Here is a 15,407-nt window from a genome sequence, read left to right as displayed (position 1 = left end):
ATATTTGAATACATTATGTAATGTATAGCAAGAAGAAAAAAAACAAGAGTTCAGTTCAGCTTCAATATTTGGCTAAGATCTATTATTTGCCTTCAACTTCTGGTAAGCCCAATAAATAGATGCCTACTTTTAAAAAGTCCTGGCATCCCACAAAAATTCTCACCAAAATACTAGTCAATAGGATCCAACAGTACATTAAAAGGATTATTCACCACGACCAAGTGGGATTTATTCCTGGGCTGCAAGGTTGGTCCAACATCTGCCAATCAATGTGATACAGTACATTAATAAAAGAAAGAACAAGAACCATATGATCCTCTCAATAGATGCAGAAAAAGCATTTGACAAAGGACAGCATCCTTTCTTGATCAAAACTGTTCAGAGTATAGGGATAGAGAGTACATACCTCAATATCATAAAAGCCATCTATGAAAAACCCACAGCAAGTATCACTCTCAATGGGGTAAAATTAAGTTCTTTTCCCCTAAGGTCAGGAACGCGGCAGGGATGTCTCCACTATCACCACTGCTGTTCAACATAGTATTAGAAGTCCTAGCCACAGCAATCAGACAACAAAAAGAAATCAAAGGTATCTGAATCAGCAAAGAAGTCGTCAAACTCTCACTCTTTGCAGATGATATACTTTACGTGGAAAACTCAAAAGACCACCCCAAAACTGCTAGAACTCATACAGGAATTCAGTAAAGTGGCAGGATATAAAATCAATGCACAGAAATCAGTTGCATTTCTATACACCAACAACAAGACAGAAGAAAGAGAAATTAAGGAGTCGATCCCATTTACAATTGCACCCAAAACTGTATGATACCTAGGAATAAATCTAACCAAAGAGGCAAAGGATCTGTACTCAGAAAACTATAGAATACTCATGAAAGAAATTGAGGAAGACACAAATGGAAAAACGTTCCATGGTCATGGACTGGAAGAACAAATATTGTGAAAATGTCAATGCTATTTTTTATTTGAGAGAGAGATGTGTGCATGTGGAGGGGATGTAGAGGGAGAGGGAGAATCTTAAGCAGGCTCCACGCCCAACACGGAGCCTGACGTGGGACTGATCCTACAACCCTGAGATCATGACCTGACCCAAAATCAAAAGGTGGATGTTTAACCGACGAAGCCACCGAGGTGCCCCTTAAATTTGTTTTTAGATGAAACCTAAAAGTAGTGTTTTAAGTGAAAGAATAAAGATCAGAAAATTTATTTTTTACCATAATCATGCCTTGGTAAGATTACTTTTAGTGACAAATATTCTAATCATATGTGATAAACATAAAGTCCACTGTGACTTCGTTTATGAATAATGTTCCTGGCTGATTATGTGGTTGAAATTAAGGCAATTGTTATTCTTTAAATGGATGAATTTAGGGGAAAAACTGGATAAAACAGTTCTCTACTGATACCTAAACAGCACTGTTGGGCCTCCATGAACAGTTAAATCAAGTATTTTTAATACATGCATTAAAAATAATGCAATTTAAAGAAGATACTGTGAAGGCCTCCCGGCAACCACACAGAAGCCCGCGGCTCACCATGCAGGTGTGCCAGCTCTAGTCTCCAGACACCCTCACTTTATTTTTTATCCTGTAAGGAAGCAAAGCCCATTCGTCTCTCAGATCCTGCACGTGATGGTTCCTATGCTGAGACTTTTCTCTCTGGCACGTTCGTGGTTTGCTTCCTCACTCCATTCAAGTCTCTGTTTAAATATCACCTCCTAAGAGGGGCCTTACCTACCCTGATATCATACCAAAGCGACACCCTCTCCGACCCACTCACTTTCTAGCTCCCTTAATTAAACATCAATTTTCTTTCTAGCATCCTAATATTAATTAGAAATAAAGTTCAGTTCAGCTTCAATATTTGGCTAAGATCTATTATTTGCCTTCACCTTCTGGTAAGGCCAATAAATAGATGCCTACTTTTAAAAAGTCCTGGCATCCGAGAAATGAACATCCATATTTGTAAAGCACAGATGTTACACTACCCTATCTAGTAAGTGTAAAAATGTTACTAATGCCAACCAGGTGTGACATTTATATTAGTTTATTTATGATCATATATAGATGGGCATTTTATATGCCACTTGGAGTAAAAAGAACCTCTATCTGGTTCCATAGGTTGAAATTCTTAGACTAAAGGATATATATGTACTTGTGTTTGCAAGAGTAAAATTTTTAAAATAATGACTGTGAAATTTTTCATATTATGTGAAAAAATGAACTTTACAGTTCAGTAAGTAGAGAAACAGGTTGATAACACACATCTCAAGAGAAAATGTGATAGCTAGATAAGTGTAAGGAATAATGTTAGAAGCATTTTAGTAAAAAATATATATAAATAAATTTTAACTAACACAAAGTATAATATGCCGATTTGGCTATGGTGAAATCCAGAGCTTTATAAAACTGACATACTTGCATTTGCAACATGAAATAAAACAATACTGAAGAACAAAATTTACTTCTAGGTTGGTTACTGCTCTCTAACCATAATCCTTCAAAGGGAAGTCTTAGTCGGAGTACTATCTTGAGAGGATAAAATAACAATGGCTATCAACTTTGCCATTTTAAAATTTCTCAGGGAGGAAAAATCTCTGATATCATTTACCAAAATATCTAATGTGGGTCATCTTCAATTCAAACATAAAAACAAGATGGGAAAAAAAATTTTATCTAGCACATATTTATTTTCTCTTATAAAATTTCAAAAACAATAGACATTAAAAGAATACTTGTTTAAAAAAAAACTTTTATTGAGATTTTAAACATCCACAGAGGTTAAAAAAAGCTTCACACATCACGGATATAGATTAGCAAGCTTCTTCAGGACATTTAGTAAAAAAGTGGTTTTTTGAGACGTACTTAAGGTGAGGCTCTCATGTTCAAGGTGAAGTACTTCGCTGGGCTACCTGCACCAGACGCACAGGCCGGGGTCAGCGGCAGCATCACCGAGTCCACTTCAGTTCTCCGTGCAACCACATTCAGATGAGCCCACGGCCCAGAGTCCCTCCACACGGTGCACAGGGGCATGCTCTCCTCGCCTGCGGAGCCGTCCAGGGGCAAGGAGCTCAGGACACAGCGGCCCAGAGGGAAAGCATGGAACCGATGGTGAGGGGTGCCCGGACCGCGCGGTCCAGTTACACCAACCGTGGAACCACGTGGCAAGGGCTTTTGGAGATTCAGGATGGTTCACGACCTCCCGGGCCAGGCTCTGACTACAGTAGGAAAACAGGGGACACGTTTGCTAGAGGCGGCAGGTGGCCAGGCGGAGCAGGGGAGAGCGGAGGCCCGCGGCCGGGAAACCGCAGGGACCCGCCAGCCACCATCAGCTGGCTTGTAGCGCAGCGGGGCTGGCCAGCGGACCAGGGCCTGGCCCTGTTGGGAGCATGCGCACGGAAGGAACCCCACACACACACCCCGCGGCTAGTGGCCCCAGGGCTGTCATGATCTCATCACAACACCATTTGCATTGCGGTGTCCTCTCCCCCTTTCCGCACAGGCGCCACTGGGAAGATGGCAGATGGGAGCATGCACCAGGGCGGGTATAGACGGGGTGTGACAACGAGCACTTGGGAGAGGGGAGACCACAGAGACCCCTAAACCCACGACACAGCAGCCAGTGGGCTGCTACCACCCGTGGCCAAGGCCGCTCCTCCTCCTGGGGGCTGGACCCTTCCCTTGGGGAGCATGAGGCCGGGGACGGAGTCCACCGGCCCCAGGACACTTGCACTGCTCTTTTGTGGCCCAAGCCAAGGCTGCAGGACACAGACGACCCCGTGCAGCTGTGTCCTTCCCCAACTAACAAGCCAACGCCCGGGGGAAGCGGCTGTGTACACCCAGGGGAGCCCTGAGAACACGGGCGCCCACGCGGCCAGTCTCCGGCGGGGACCACAGCTCGTCTGCTAGAAGCTGCTGATTCTGCTGGAGCCGTCGCGTGTCTGCTTACACAGTCTGTGCATGCTTTCCGCGGTAAAGATGCTCTTACTATGCCACGCCGGCGCTGCCGAAATTGGTATGCATGTGATAAAAGCGAGATGCAGATAAAAATTCAGGGAAAATTTTATCTCGAAAGCCAGTTATGTTGCTATATTGTCACTTTCCTAGAACCAAGATTTATCTTCTGCAAGCAGTACAAATAGCATGGTTTATAGGATTGCTTCCGTAAAACTGCAGATCATCATAGACCACAGACTACCACTTAGTATTCCAAACGTGCAAGAGAGTAGATCATAGGCAGAATTTATGAGCTGATAGTGCGGAGAAATTACTGTCCCTGCGCAAAATGTAACTCCTAAAATCTTGTAATACTACTGCTATAGCAAAGCTCTATTTTACCAGGTAATATTTTGGTTATGTACCCTAAGTTCATTCTATGATAGTGACAACACAGTTTAAAACTTGGCTGTATGTTAATCTTAAATCTCGGGATTTGGGTCAAAATATATTTTTTTCATGAAATTCCAATATGAATTTATTACCTATTTCCTTAACTAAATGTAGAGATTCCTATTGTTAGGAATTCATGATTTCCTCATTACTGTGTATTTCCAGCACTTAGAAGAGTGGTGGCACAAAACAAAAGCAAAAGAAAGAAAGCGAGAGAGAGAGAGAAGGAGAAAGAGAGAATATGAATTAAGAAGATGCATAACATACCTCTTCTAGCTTAGCATATAAAAACAGGGATGCTAGAAGTTTTAGACCTCATTCAGACTGCTTATTCAATTGTTTATATGTCTTCCTATGCATAATTTTACTGAGTGCCTACTATGGGTAAAAACACTGTACTAATGACTGTAAGAGTTACTAAAAGGAGTTAGGAAAATAAAGACTTTTCTAGGAAGGCAAAGTACTGCAGAACCTTCCAAAGTAGAGTAAGATACCTCAGAAAAAAAAATGAAAAATTAAAAAATATGATAGCTTTTAACGTTTAGGATCTCAAGAGAAAACAAATCTTCAAATGTTAGACTGTAGAGTAAAAAATTTAACACCTATTGGGCAGATTTAAATAGAAATTAAATCTCATAAGTATGTCACAGATGCTACAGAATCCATATTGGGAGGTAAATCATGATGATTAGGAAATGTGAATGAGATTTACGTCAGTTTCCTTGAGAATAACCCTAAAAGTGATCAAATCATTCATTTATTCATCAGAAACTGAAAAACCTACTTGTGCAAGGCACTGTTCTACATGCTTGGATAGAGCAGTAAACAGACAAAAATATCTGTCCTTATAAAGCTTCCATTTAGTGGAGGGATACAAAGAAAATTAATTCAGTGAAATGCGTGGAGTATTAGCTGGGGATATAGGCTCTGGAGAAAAATAAAGAAGGAAAGGAGGGGGGGCCGTGACCTGAAACAGTGTGGCCAAGGAAGGCCTCGCTGAGAAGGTGACGTTGGAGCAAAGAGGTCAAAGACAGAAAATGACTTTGTGCAGAATCTGGGGGCGGCAGCCTGGGCAGAGGAAGCAGCAAGAACGAAGCCCCCGGTAGGGAGTATGTTGGTGTGTTCACTGAACAGCCCAGAGGCCAGCACGGCTGGAGCAAACTAAGTGAGGGAGGGAAAAGGGGAGGAAATCAGAGAGCTAAGAAGCCTGACCTTTACCTGTTGGTTGACGGAAGGATTTTGTGACTCCGGATGAGGTAAGAAATCACGAGGGTGTTCCCAAGAGAGTAATGATCTGACCTGACTTATGCTTTAGCCAGAACATTCAGACTGCTTGGTTGAGAACCGACCAGGGAGGGGCGAGGGTAGAAGCAGTCTAGTTAGGTGGCGGCCACACTAGTAATGACATCCGTCAAGGCAGTAGCGGGTGAAGTGGTATGTCTGAATATATTTTGAATATGGAGGCAAGATCATGTTTCTGGTAGCATGGACGCACACGAGGAGAGGTAAGGAGTTAACAGTGCTTCCAAGACTTGGCCTTGGTCATAGGAAGGATGGAGTTGTCATTGACTTTCAGGGGAATGACGACTATGGATAGAGGCCAACGTAAAAAGTTCCAAGGGGGAGAGTGAGAATCTTTCTAAAATGTTGCTGATAGTTTATGGAATGATCAAAAACTCATGTTTTTACAGAAAGGGCACTTTAGTGTGAGTTCTCTCATTTACCATATCATTTCTGTAAACTGTTCATTCTTGAAATTGGGGTTTTATTTTTCCTATCTTTAAAAATGGAAATAACACCCACCTCGTGTGTTGTAAATACTACTAAATTTCATGTACAGCAGAAAGAGCTCAGTCCTTAGAAATATTTGTTTTCTCTTTCTGTCCTTCATTAGATCATTTTAAAAGTCTGAATATATAAATACATAAAGTGGTACACTGAAAAGAAAAGTGACCTGATGCTCAGATTTTACATCTAGGAAAATGAGAAGAGCTATTTAGATGAACCCAAAAAGGGTGTCATGAGACTTCCAGATCCAGGATTGCCAGCCTGAGTCCTTAGAGAACAGTCAAGGTCAAAGAGGGAAGGGTAAGCGCTAGAGGCTCACAGATTTTTTTCAGTGAACAATCAGTCTTCTTGAAGTGGAGAGGAGAAGAAAAATGTAACAAAGAAGCAATCTGTGTGGCTAAGGTCACAAGAAGCATCTTAGCAGACACGCTAGAAACTGTGCCTGAATATTATCTGAACAAAAGACAATGCAGCATCTAAACAGAATCTCAGGAGAAAACAAGAGGGAGGGAAGGGTAGGGACCAATACCTGGGGGACGGGAGGACCTGCCCCCCAGCACTGCTGCGCGGGGAGGGTCGGAAAGGAGCCAACGTAAGAGCACCTGCTCAGAGAAGGCGTACGCTGGCATCTAATACGGCGCCCGTTTTAGGCTCGTCCAGAATGAGTCCAGGCCATGGCGGGAGGATCCATTTGGGCAGAGTGGGGACAGGAGGGGACACTGAGCATCTCTAGGTTGCACCACATCTGCTGTTTTCTCCCAAAGAGATAGTTGTTTGGGGCGTCTGGGTGGCTCCTGGCCTTGCGCTCAGTGGAGAGTCCGCTTCAGATTCCTTCCCCCCCCACCCCTCCCCACTTGCACACACACACACTCTCTCTCAAATCAATAAATCTTAAAAAAAGATCGTTGTTTAGATGGGTGTTGCTTATTTATCTTTACTTCCTGAAAAACCTTAAGGAGAATGTATGTGACATGCTAACTGGTATTTACTAATTCTATTTATTGTTTGGATCTCCCCAGACTTCAAAGTTGCTAAAAGTTGATATAAATAAATAACAAGATTCTAACATAAGAAGGAAGGTGGCCAACTATGGTGGTATATGAGTGTATCAACCAGTGGCTTGAGTTAAGCCAAAAAAAAAAAAAATCCTGGGTGGAACTGAAGCGGTCACTACCAATTTTAAAACAAAAGACAGGGTGCGCCTGGGTGGCTCAGTCGGTTAAGTGACGGCCTTCGGCTCAGGTCATGATCCTGGAGTCCCGGGATCGAGTCCCGCATCGGGCTCCCTGCTCGGCGGGGAGTCTGCTTCTCCCTCTGACCCTCTTCCCTCTCGTGCTCTCTATCTCTCATTCTCTCTCTCTCAAATAAATAAGTAAAATCTTTAAAAAAATAAAAATCTTTAAAACAAAAGACATAAAACCTAAGCAGGAACTCATTCCTAAAAAATGAGCATGAACAGTTGCCACTGACACATGGCAGTCCAAGTTTGGTTAGCAGTAAAAGTATGATGTGGACACAGTCAAGAGTCCCCTAAACACGGCTTGTAGTTAAGGGCACTGGGCTTCCTCTGGACGCTGGCCTTGCCCTTGTCTGGCGCACTCCGGCCTCTCCTCCCTGATGGGCTGGTCCTACTGCGCTCTCGGCTCGGGCGTCCCTTCCCGGCTCCCCCGTCCGTTAGGGGCTCCCGCTGTTTGCTCCAAGGCAGTGTACTTCCTTCATGGTTTGTACCGTGGTTTATTCTGTGTCTGTCTTTCCCGAGACACTGTATGGGCAGTTCCTTGGAACACACTGTCTATGTGTTTACTATTCTACATGCACAACTTCAGAGAAGGGTTGGAAGCCAAGGCTTTACATGCTTTACATGCTACACTGAATGAAGGTCAGAAATGCCCACACCGTGAGGCAGGAACCGTATCAACTTCCTAACCACTGTGTCGCTGGTACTTCCCTCAGAGCCCCCTTCAAGTCACTGCTCCCAGTACGTCGACTGGATGAGTCAGTCAATGCACAAACAGTACCTCCACCCCGGCCAGCCTCCACCTGCATGGAACCCTGTAACAACACTCCCAGCAGCCTGTTCTCGTCTCCCTCTCCGTCAGGCCTCCAAGCGGTGTAAAGCCACGGCTGGACCCGAGTTCCAGCGGCCGCACAGCTGTCTCAGCTGGACGCAGCATCACGGCTTCACACAGTTACCACAGCAGCTCTGTGTCCTCACCGTGCCCTGCCCGTACCCGCACGGCGACATGGCTGCCCCGCACCCCACAAGCTGCTCTGGATTCTCACCTGGGACATACAGGAGGCACCTGTGAATCCCAAACACTAACACTTACCTCAGGAAAGTGCTTATCTCTGTACATTTACAACAACAGATAAATTAACACAGGAAAACAAAACAGTGAAGAAACCACATTCCTAAGTGGTGGCAGAAATGATAAGCACTGCATATGCCCGGTCAGGAGGACGGAAGACAAGCTACAGTCAAGCGCAGAAGTTATCCGCAGGCAGGAGGGTGTTTTCTCATCACAATTAAGGCTAACTGACTATAGAGCTTTTAAGAAATTACATAGTGTAAGTGACAGTGGAAAATTTTTCAGCTGTGATGATTATTTGATACACTTAGTATAAATACTCATGCCAGAAAATTGTAATTCATGTAAAATTGTTTTAAATATTAAATTCAATATCAACATGTTTATTGTTATATGCACACAATTAAGTGTACTGACACATATATTGCACACATGGTGTAAGAGGCTACCATTTCCAGCTAATAAAGACAGTTCCTGCCCTTGATCAGAAAGAAAAGCAAACAATACTGACAATTCCATGAGCTGATAAATCATCACAGCCGTGCAATTAGAACATACACCGAACTTCAGAGCATTTCTGTTTCCCTAAGTTACTTAGGGACTGGTCGTCCTTCCTCCCTGCCTGCCGCACGCTCCTCCCCCGTTCCGGTGCCCCCTCTATCTTCCGGCATTTACCGCTCATGTGCACGGGCACAGCTGACGGACAGGCAGACAGACAGACGGTCAGAGCCCTTGACTGGTTCTTCTCTACCTGCTAATTTTAATGTCATCTTCAGATCCAGGAATTTTTTTCTCCAATAATCCTACAACCCAGAGGTTAGTCGTATTAGAAGCCAAACAAACCTTCAGTCCTGGCCCCTTTAAAGGAGTCTCATTTGTAGCCGGCAGAGGAGAGATGAAGAGCAGGGTAAGGGGAGAGCCCCCACAGGGAGTGTCTACAGAGCTCAGAACACATGAAATTAAGGACGTGGGGCTAAAGATAAGCCTTCACCAGCAGGTCAGCTCTTTCTTTAGCTCAAAGATGAGAGGGTGGGTTCAGAGAAATCTGTAGGTGGGAGAGAAGGGTCGGACTTCTCAAAGGGTCACATTTCACAGCTTGAATTTTCTCTGTAAAGTAAAACACAAGGTGCTCGGCTAAGGGAAAGGGAGGTGGTGACAGAATGGTTTTCGGGGAAGTAGTGCATGGCTGAAACAGCCAAAGTGGAACACAGGGGCAGGGCCAGCCCCTCCTTCACTGGACCCCATCTGGGGTCGCCAGCAGAGCTCAGCAGCTTGTGTATGGACAGAGACTAACCCAATGCAACACTTTCTAGGAAGGACGAGGCATGAGGGAGAGTGAGACAGGATAATGATTCTGGAAAGGGAATGGTTGAAGTTATGTGCCATGGATTCCAGGCTGGGTTGGGCAGGAAGAGCCTAGAGAGTCTAGTTCAAAGGTGGAGCCGTCATGAGCAATGACAAGGCTGAAGCTGCGGACAGGTACGTGCTTCATCTAGAAGGACTCATGATCACGGAAGTCACGGAAAGGAGGCCGTTTGTGAAGCGGAGGACGAAGGGAGAGACTCCACGAAGCCACGCAGGGGACGAGGGACACCGCGCACCCACTAATCAGTACCATTTGCTATTCCTTTCAGAAAATCACTCGAGATCACTCCTTATTCCGTTCAGTTTTCCTGCAAGGTACCTGACTGGTCACTCTGAAGAAACCTGATTTGTTGAAAAAAGAAAAAAGAGAAAAGAGCAGCTCCCTATGGGGACGGCAGGACACGCTCTAAAGTGAACTAGTCACCGTTATGAATCTGTGTCCATTACCAACCATACAATCCACATCTATTAAAGGTGTAGATTCTTCTCTACATTCCCAAAAGTTATGAAGAGCCACAGTGAGTAGAAAAAAACAAAAACAAAATGAGCATTTTAAAAGAATGCCCAGTAAGCACTGAGGACAGCCTGAGAGCGGCATTCTCCCTGGCTGCCAGCAGGACAAGCGACCCCGGTGCACACGTCTGCGCCGCTGCAGTCACACACTCCATTGCTCAGGGATTGACTCTTACCTGTATCGCAAGGGCCCGAGCTACAAGGCCTCGAAGGTACTGTAAGGGATCTTCTGGGCCTTCCCACTTGCTCTGCCATGCGAGAGGACACTGCAATTTAAATAGGGTCCAAATTAAGTTTACATATATAATATTAAACACAGAAGACCTTTAACATTAGTGTGATGGGGAAAATACTTTGGCATAATCCACATTATGTGTACCATGAATTTATTTCCTTAAGACAATGTCTGTTTTTCTTTGAATAAAATGAATGACAATAAATAACATAATAAAATGAATGATAGAGATAGAATGAATTAATCTGTTTCTCTAAAAGGAGAGTTTCTATAATTTTTCTATTGGTGATAATGTGTTATAAACATCGGGGTGCAATGTGCCCCTTCAAATCAGTATTTCTGTATCTTTTGGGTAAATACCTAGTAGTGCACTTGCCGGATGGTAGAGTAGTTCTAAATGTCCATCAACAGATGAATGGATAAAGAAAATGTGGTTCATATATACAATGGAATACTACTCAGCCATCAGAGAGGATGAAATCTTGCCATTTGCACAACATGGCTGGAGCTAGAGGGTATTGTGCTAAGTGAAGTAAGTCAGAGAAAGACAAATACCATATGACTTCACTCATATGTGGAATTTAAGAAACAAACAGATGAACACAGGGGAAGGGGAAAAAAACAGAGAGGGAAGCAAACCGTAAGAGATGCTTAACTATAGAGAGCAAACTGAGGGTTGATGGAGGGAGGTGGGGGAGGGGATGGGCCAGATGGGTGATGGGTATTAAGGAAGGCAGTGGTTGTGATGAGCCCTGGGTGTTGTGGGTAAGGGATGAATCATTAAATTCTACACCTGAAACCAATTTTACCATATATGTTAACTAACTAGAATTTAAATAGAAACTTGAAATAAAAAAATATAAGATTTTTTAAAGTAAAATTCTTGAAACAATAAACAAACATAAGCTGGTATATACAAAGTAGCAAACCACTGTTTGCTTAAAACAATATTTAGTTCATAAGGAAATCAAATTAAAATTGACATGTTCATTTTATAAGTGGTAAAGATTTTTTTAAAAAGTCTTGGTTCCTCCAGAATTTCTTCAAACTCTAAATAGAGAAGTATAATAGAAATTTCATCCCCAAAACCACACTGAACTATATGATTAAAAGAAGAAATTTAAAAAATACTCTAAAGTTAAATAAGTAAATAAAACCATTCTAAAAAGGTTATCTTTTAAATACCTGACCTTCTGTTAACTGGTATTCTCTATCAATACATACGTCTTTCCTTCACAATATTCTTTACGTTCATGTTCATCATCATAGTATAACTTTCTATGAGGGTTTGCTGGACTTTCCAAACATTATATAAATATTCAAACTTCTAAAGTGCAATAATAAGGAGAAAACATCAATTTCATACCCCAAAACACTGCCTGATTATATAGTAGAGAAACGACACTGTGGGACATATCAACAATGCATGGAAAACAAAAATTATAAGATAATGGGAATTCAGAGTGTAAAATATCTGGTTTAATCACTTTAGATGTGTAAAGTAAGCTTTCCTCAGAATATGGCAGAAAAGTGTCTGAATGGTGCTTTGAACTGAGACAGGTGTGATTTTCAAACATGACCCCAAAGCGTCCAATGCTTCTCCCACTGAGACCTGAAAAGCACCCCTTTCCTTAAATAAGGGTCCCGTGCATACAGCAGTGGTGACGCTGTGCCAGTTTCCAGGACCTAAGAAATCGGATGCTTGAATTTCCTGTCTTTTGAGACTTTTGATCTTGGAACCCATCCCCCATATCTTGAAGCCCAAGTTTTGGAGAGGCCCCCGTGGAGATGGACAGAGGCTTCCAGTTCTCCGTCAGCGCTGACCTGCCAGCCACGTGAAGAGCTGTGTGGAGGAGACAAGCTATCTGCACCAAACCCTACTCACATTTCAGGTTTCTAAGCTTAAAATAAATGAATTTTTACAATGACATTTTAAGCTGGTAGGTGTTTGTGGAATCTGTTGTATGGCAAGATGACTGATGGGGATTTTGGTGTCTTCCCATTGAGAGATGAGGCCCGTCCTCTCCACCTGAGTTCGAGCTTGGCGACAACTAGAATAAGGCAGACGTGATGTGATGCTGGCTCACATTCGGTGTTCAGGTCTAAGCCTTCACAGATTAGCAGCTTTCCTGTTCTGTTTCCTGGAGTGTATGCTCTTAGATCTAAAATCTAACGTGGTACGGAAGTAAAGGAGCCTATACAGAGAGACCCGTGTAGGGATGTCCACACAAGGAGCAACCAAGGCCTCTAGCTAGTAATCAGAACCAACTCACCAGCCATGTGACGAGCATCCTGCGGGCAGATCCTCCAGCTGCAAGCTGAGCCGAGACAAGCCTGCCCCACAGATCCAGCCAGAACTCCTTATTCAGGAGCTAACTAACTCTTCTTCTTTTCAACCAGTAAGTTTCAGGGTAGTTAACTAGGTTGCAATACATAACTGACAGGCCAGGTTTTCACATTCTCAATATTATGCTTTCCTGTGGTAGAAAGATAGCTTCTCTTTGCAGTGTTTATTACATAAAATGATACATTACTGCGATGGGGAACCTCTAAGATGTTCCCAATGACCCTGCCACTTGGTGTTGGTGCCCTGGTGAAATCCCCTCACCTTGAGTATCAGCTGGTTCCAGTGACGTGATTCTAATGGAAGAACACCGTGGAAGTGAGGGTGCCACTCTGAGACGAGGTTACAACACACCGTGGCTTCAGCCAGCCCCCTCCCTCTCACTCTGTCCCACACTTGCTCTAAGTGAAAGCTGCCAACGCTGTGAGCTTCCGGATGGAGATGTCCACGGAGCGAGGAACTGACATCATCGGTCAACAGTCAGCAGGGACCAGACACCTGCCGGTGGGCTGGGGACAGGCACCTGGTCTAACTGCAGGCCCTGCCCACCAATGAAACCCCAGGGAACTGCAGGAAAGGACCCTGCAGTTCGGTGCTACCACAGCTCTGGAAAACATCTGGTCCGACCCAAAAATGAAAAAGACAATTCTGACAATGAAAAAGAATGCACATGCACACTTACGTTTAAGGCATCATTACTTACAACCAAGTCATGGAAGGAACCCATGTGCCCATCGACAGATGATGGGTAAGGAATATGCAACACACACACACACACACACACACACACACACACACACACACACACACACACAAACACACTCACCCTAGAATATTACTCCATCTTGAAAAAGAAGGAACCTATCTGGGGCAATATGGGTGAACCTAGAGGCTATTATACTAAGTGAAGTAAATCAGAGAAAGACAACTGTACGATTTTACCTCTATGTGGAATCTCAAAAACAACGAACCGAAGAAAACAGAAACAGACCCATAAATACAGAGAACAAGCAGATGGTTGCCAGAGGAGAGGAGGGGAAGGGGATTAAAAGGTACAATCTTACCGTTACAAAATAAATAAGACGGGATGCAAAGTACAGAATAAGGAACATAACTAATATGGTAACAACTCTGGATGCGGACAGGTGGTAGCTGCATTCATCTTGGTGGCCACTTCCTAGTACATATAAATGACGATCACTACATTGTACCTATGAAACTAGACTGTGTGTCAAGTACAGTTCAGCCAAAGTATCAAGAATGTGTTACATATCATGTTTGGGAGTTTATATAAAAATGATTTAACCAAGGAAGTCTTAAGAAAGGTGCTACGTTCTGAGAGTTGTGCTGGATTTCAACAAAGGCAGAAAGAACTGGAGGGGGTGTTTTAAGCGAACACTGGCTGGATGCTAACTCTGTGCGAGCACTGAGGGCCTGGGAAGCACCATACCATGTGCTCCTCACAGTAATCCTCCGGGAGCAAGGGCTGCTTTCGCTGCCATGGTACAGAGGCCGAATGGGACACAGGGAGAGAAGAGCCCGCCCAGAATCAAGGAGCACGTGAAGGCCACACGTGTGGCCCCAGGCAGCCTCACTCCAGAGTCTGTCAGCATCGGTACCAGCTGTGAGGTATCTTACCTTCCCATCGTGTTTCACGCACATTACACCATGTGAGGTTCAATGCAAGACAATTAGGAATTAGGAATTAAAATTATAATAATGGGGAAACTAAGGCTTAGAACAGGTTAACTTATCAGTGTTTTTAACTAAATGTTACAGAGCTGGAGCCCAAGTCTAACCCTAAACAGAACCTCTTTCTGCTACCCATCCTTTTCATAAGAGATGTCATAGGAGGTCCACTGCTCACTTCCTTCCCTCTCTTTCAAGCATCAATTAAGCACATGGTTATTCAGCAAGCTTATGTTAAATAGCTGCTATTTGGCAATCATTTGTTAGGTGCTCTGGATACAAAACGACAACACAAACCCTGTTCCTAACAACTTGTGTGAGAAGGCAGGGAAAGAGACAAAAGAAAGGACACTGCAGTTGGCACAGTAAGTCCCCTGATAACGACAAGAGCAGTGCTCGTTATACACTGAGCCCGTGTCCACCAAATCCACACTCCGCACGAGGGCGAAAGTCAGGGAAGGCCTTCTGGTGGAAATAACACCCGAGGTAAATCTCAAGGGATAAACAGTCTACACTCCGGGAGAGAAAGGCAGTGGGAAAAGGGAGGACAGTTAATGAGGGAAACGTTAATTAAGTAAGGACCAGACCAGGAAGCTTTTTGGAGTCTATACTAAGGAGTCTGATCAGGAAAGCAATGATAAGACCAAATTAAACTTGAACCGGGCACGTGACACAATCGGCTTTGACTGTAGAGACATTCCCCAGTAGACACAGGAGAAGTGGCATTCGGGGATGGATGCAGTGGCAGGAAGGGAGTT

The 15,407-nt window shown here is 43.8% G+C and overlaps 1 protein-coding gene across 1 annotated transcript in view; it reads right to left on the bottom strand.

Annotated features, from left to right (window-relative positions):
- DYNC2H1 (dynein cytoplasmic 2 heavy chain 1) overlaps window positions 1–15,407 on the bottom strand; it is a 317,720-nt gene that overhangs the window by 35,307 nt on the left and 267,006 nt on the right. The window contains 1 exon segment of the mRNA XM_035722795.1: window positions 10,558–10,647. Within this exon segment, the coding sequence (XP_035578688.1) occupies window positions 10,558–10,647 (90 nt within the window).

This window comes from Zalophus californianus, chromosome 11 (assembly GCF_009762305.2).
Source record: "Zalophus californianus isolate mZalCal1 chromosome 11, mZalCal1.pri.v2, whole genome shotgun sequence".
Lineage (NCBI taxonomy): Eukaryota > Metazoa > Chordata > Mammalia > Carnivora > Otariidae > Zalophus > Zalophus californianus.
This window is presented reverse-complemented; position numbering and strand designations above follow the sequence as displayed.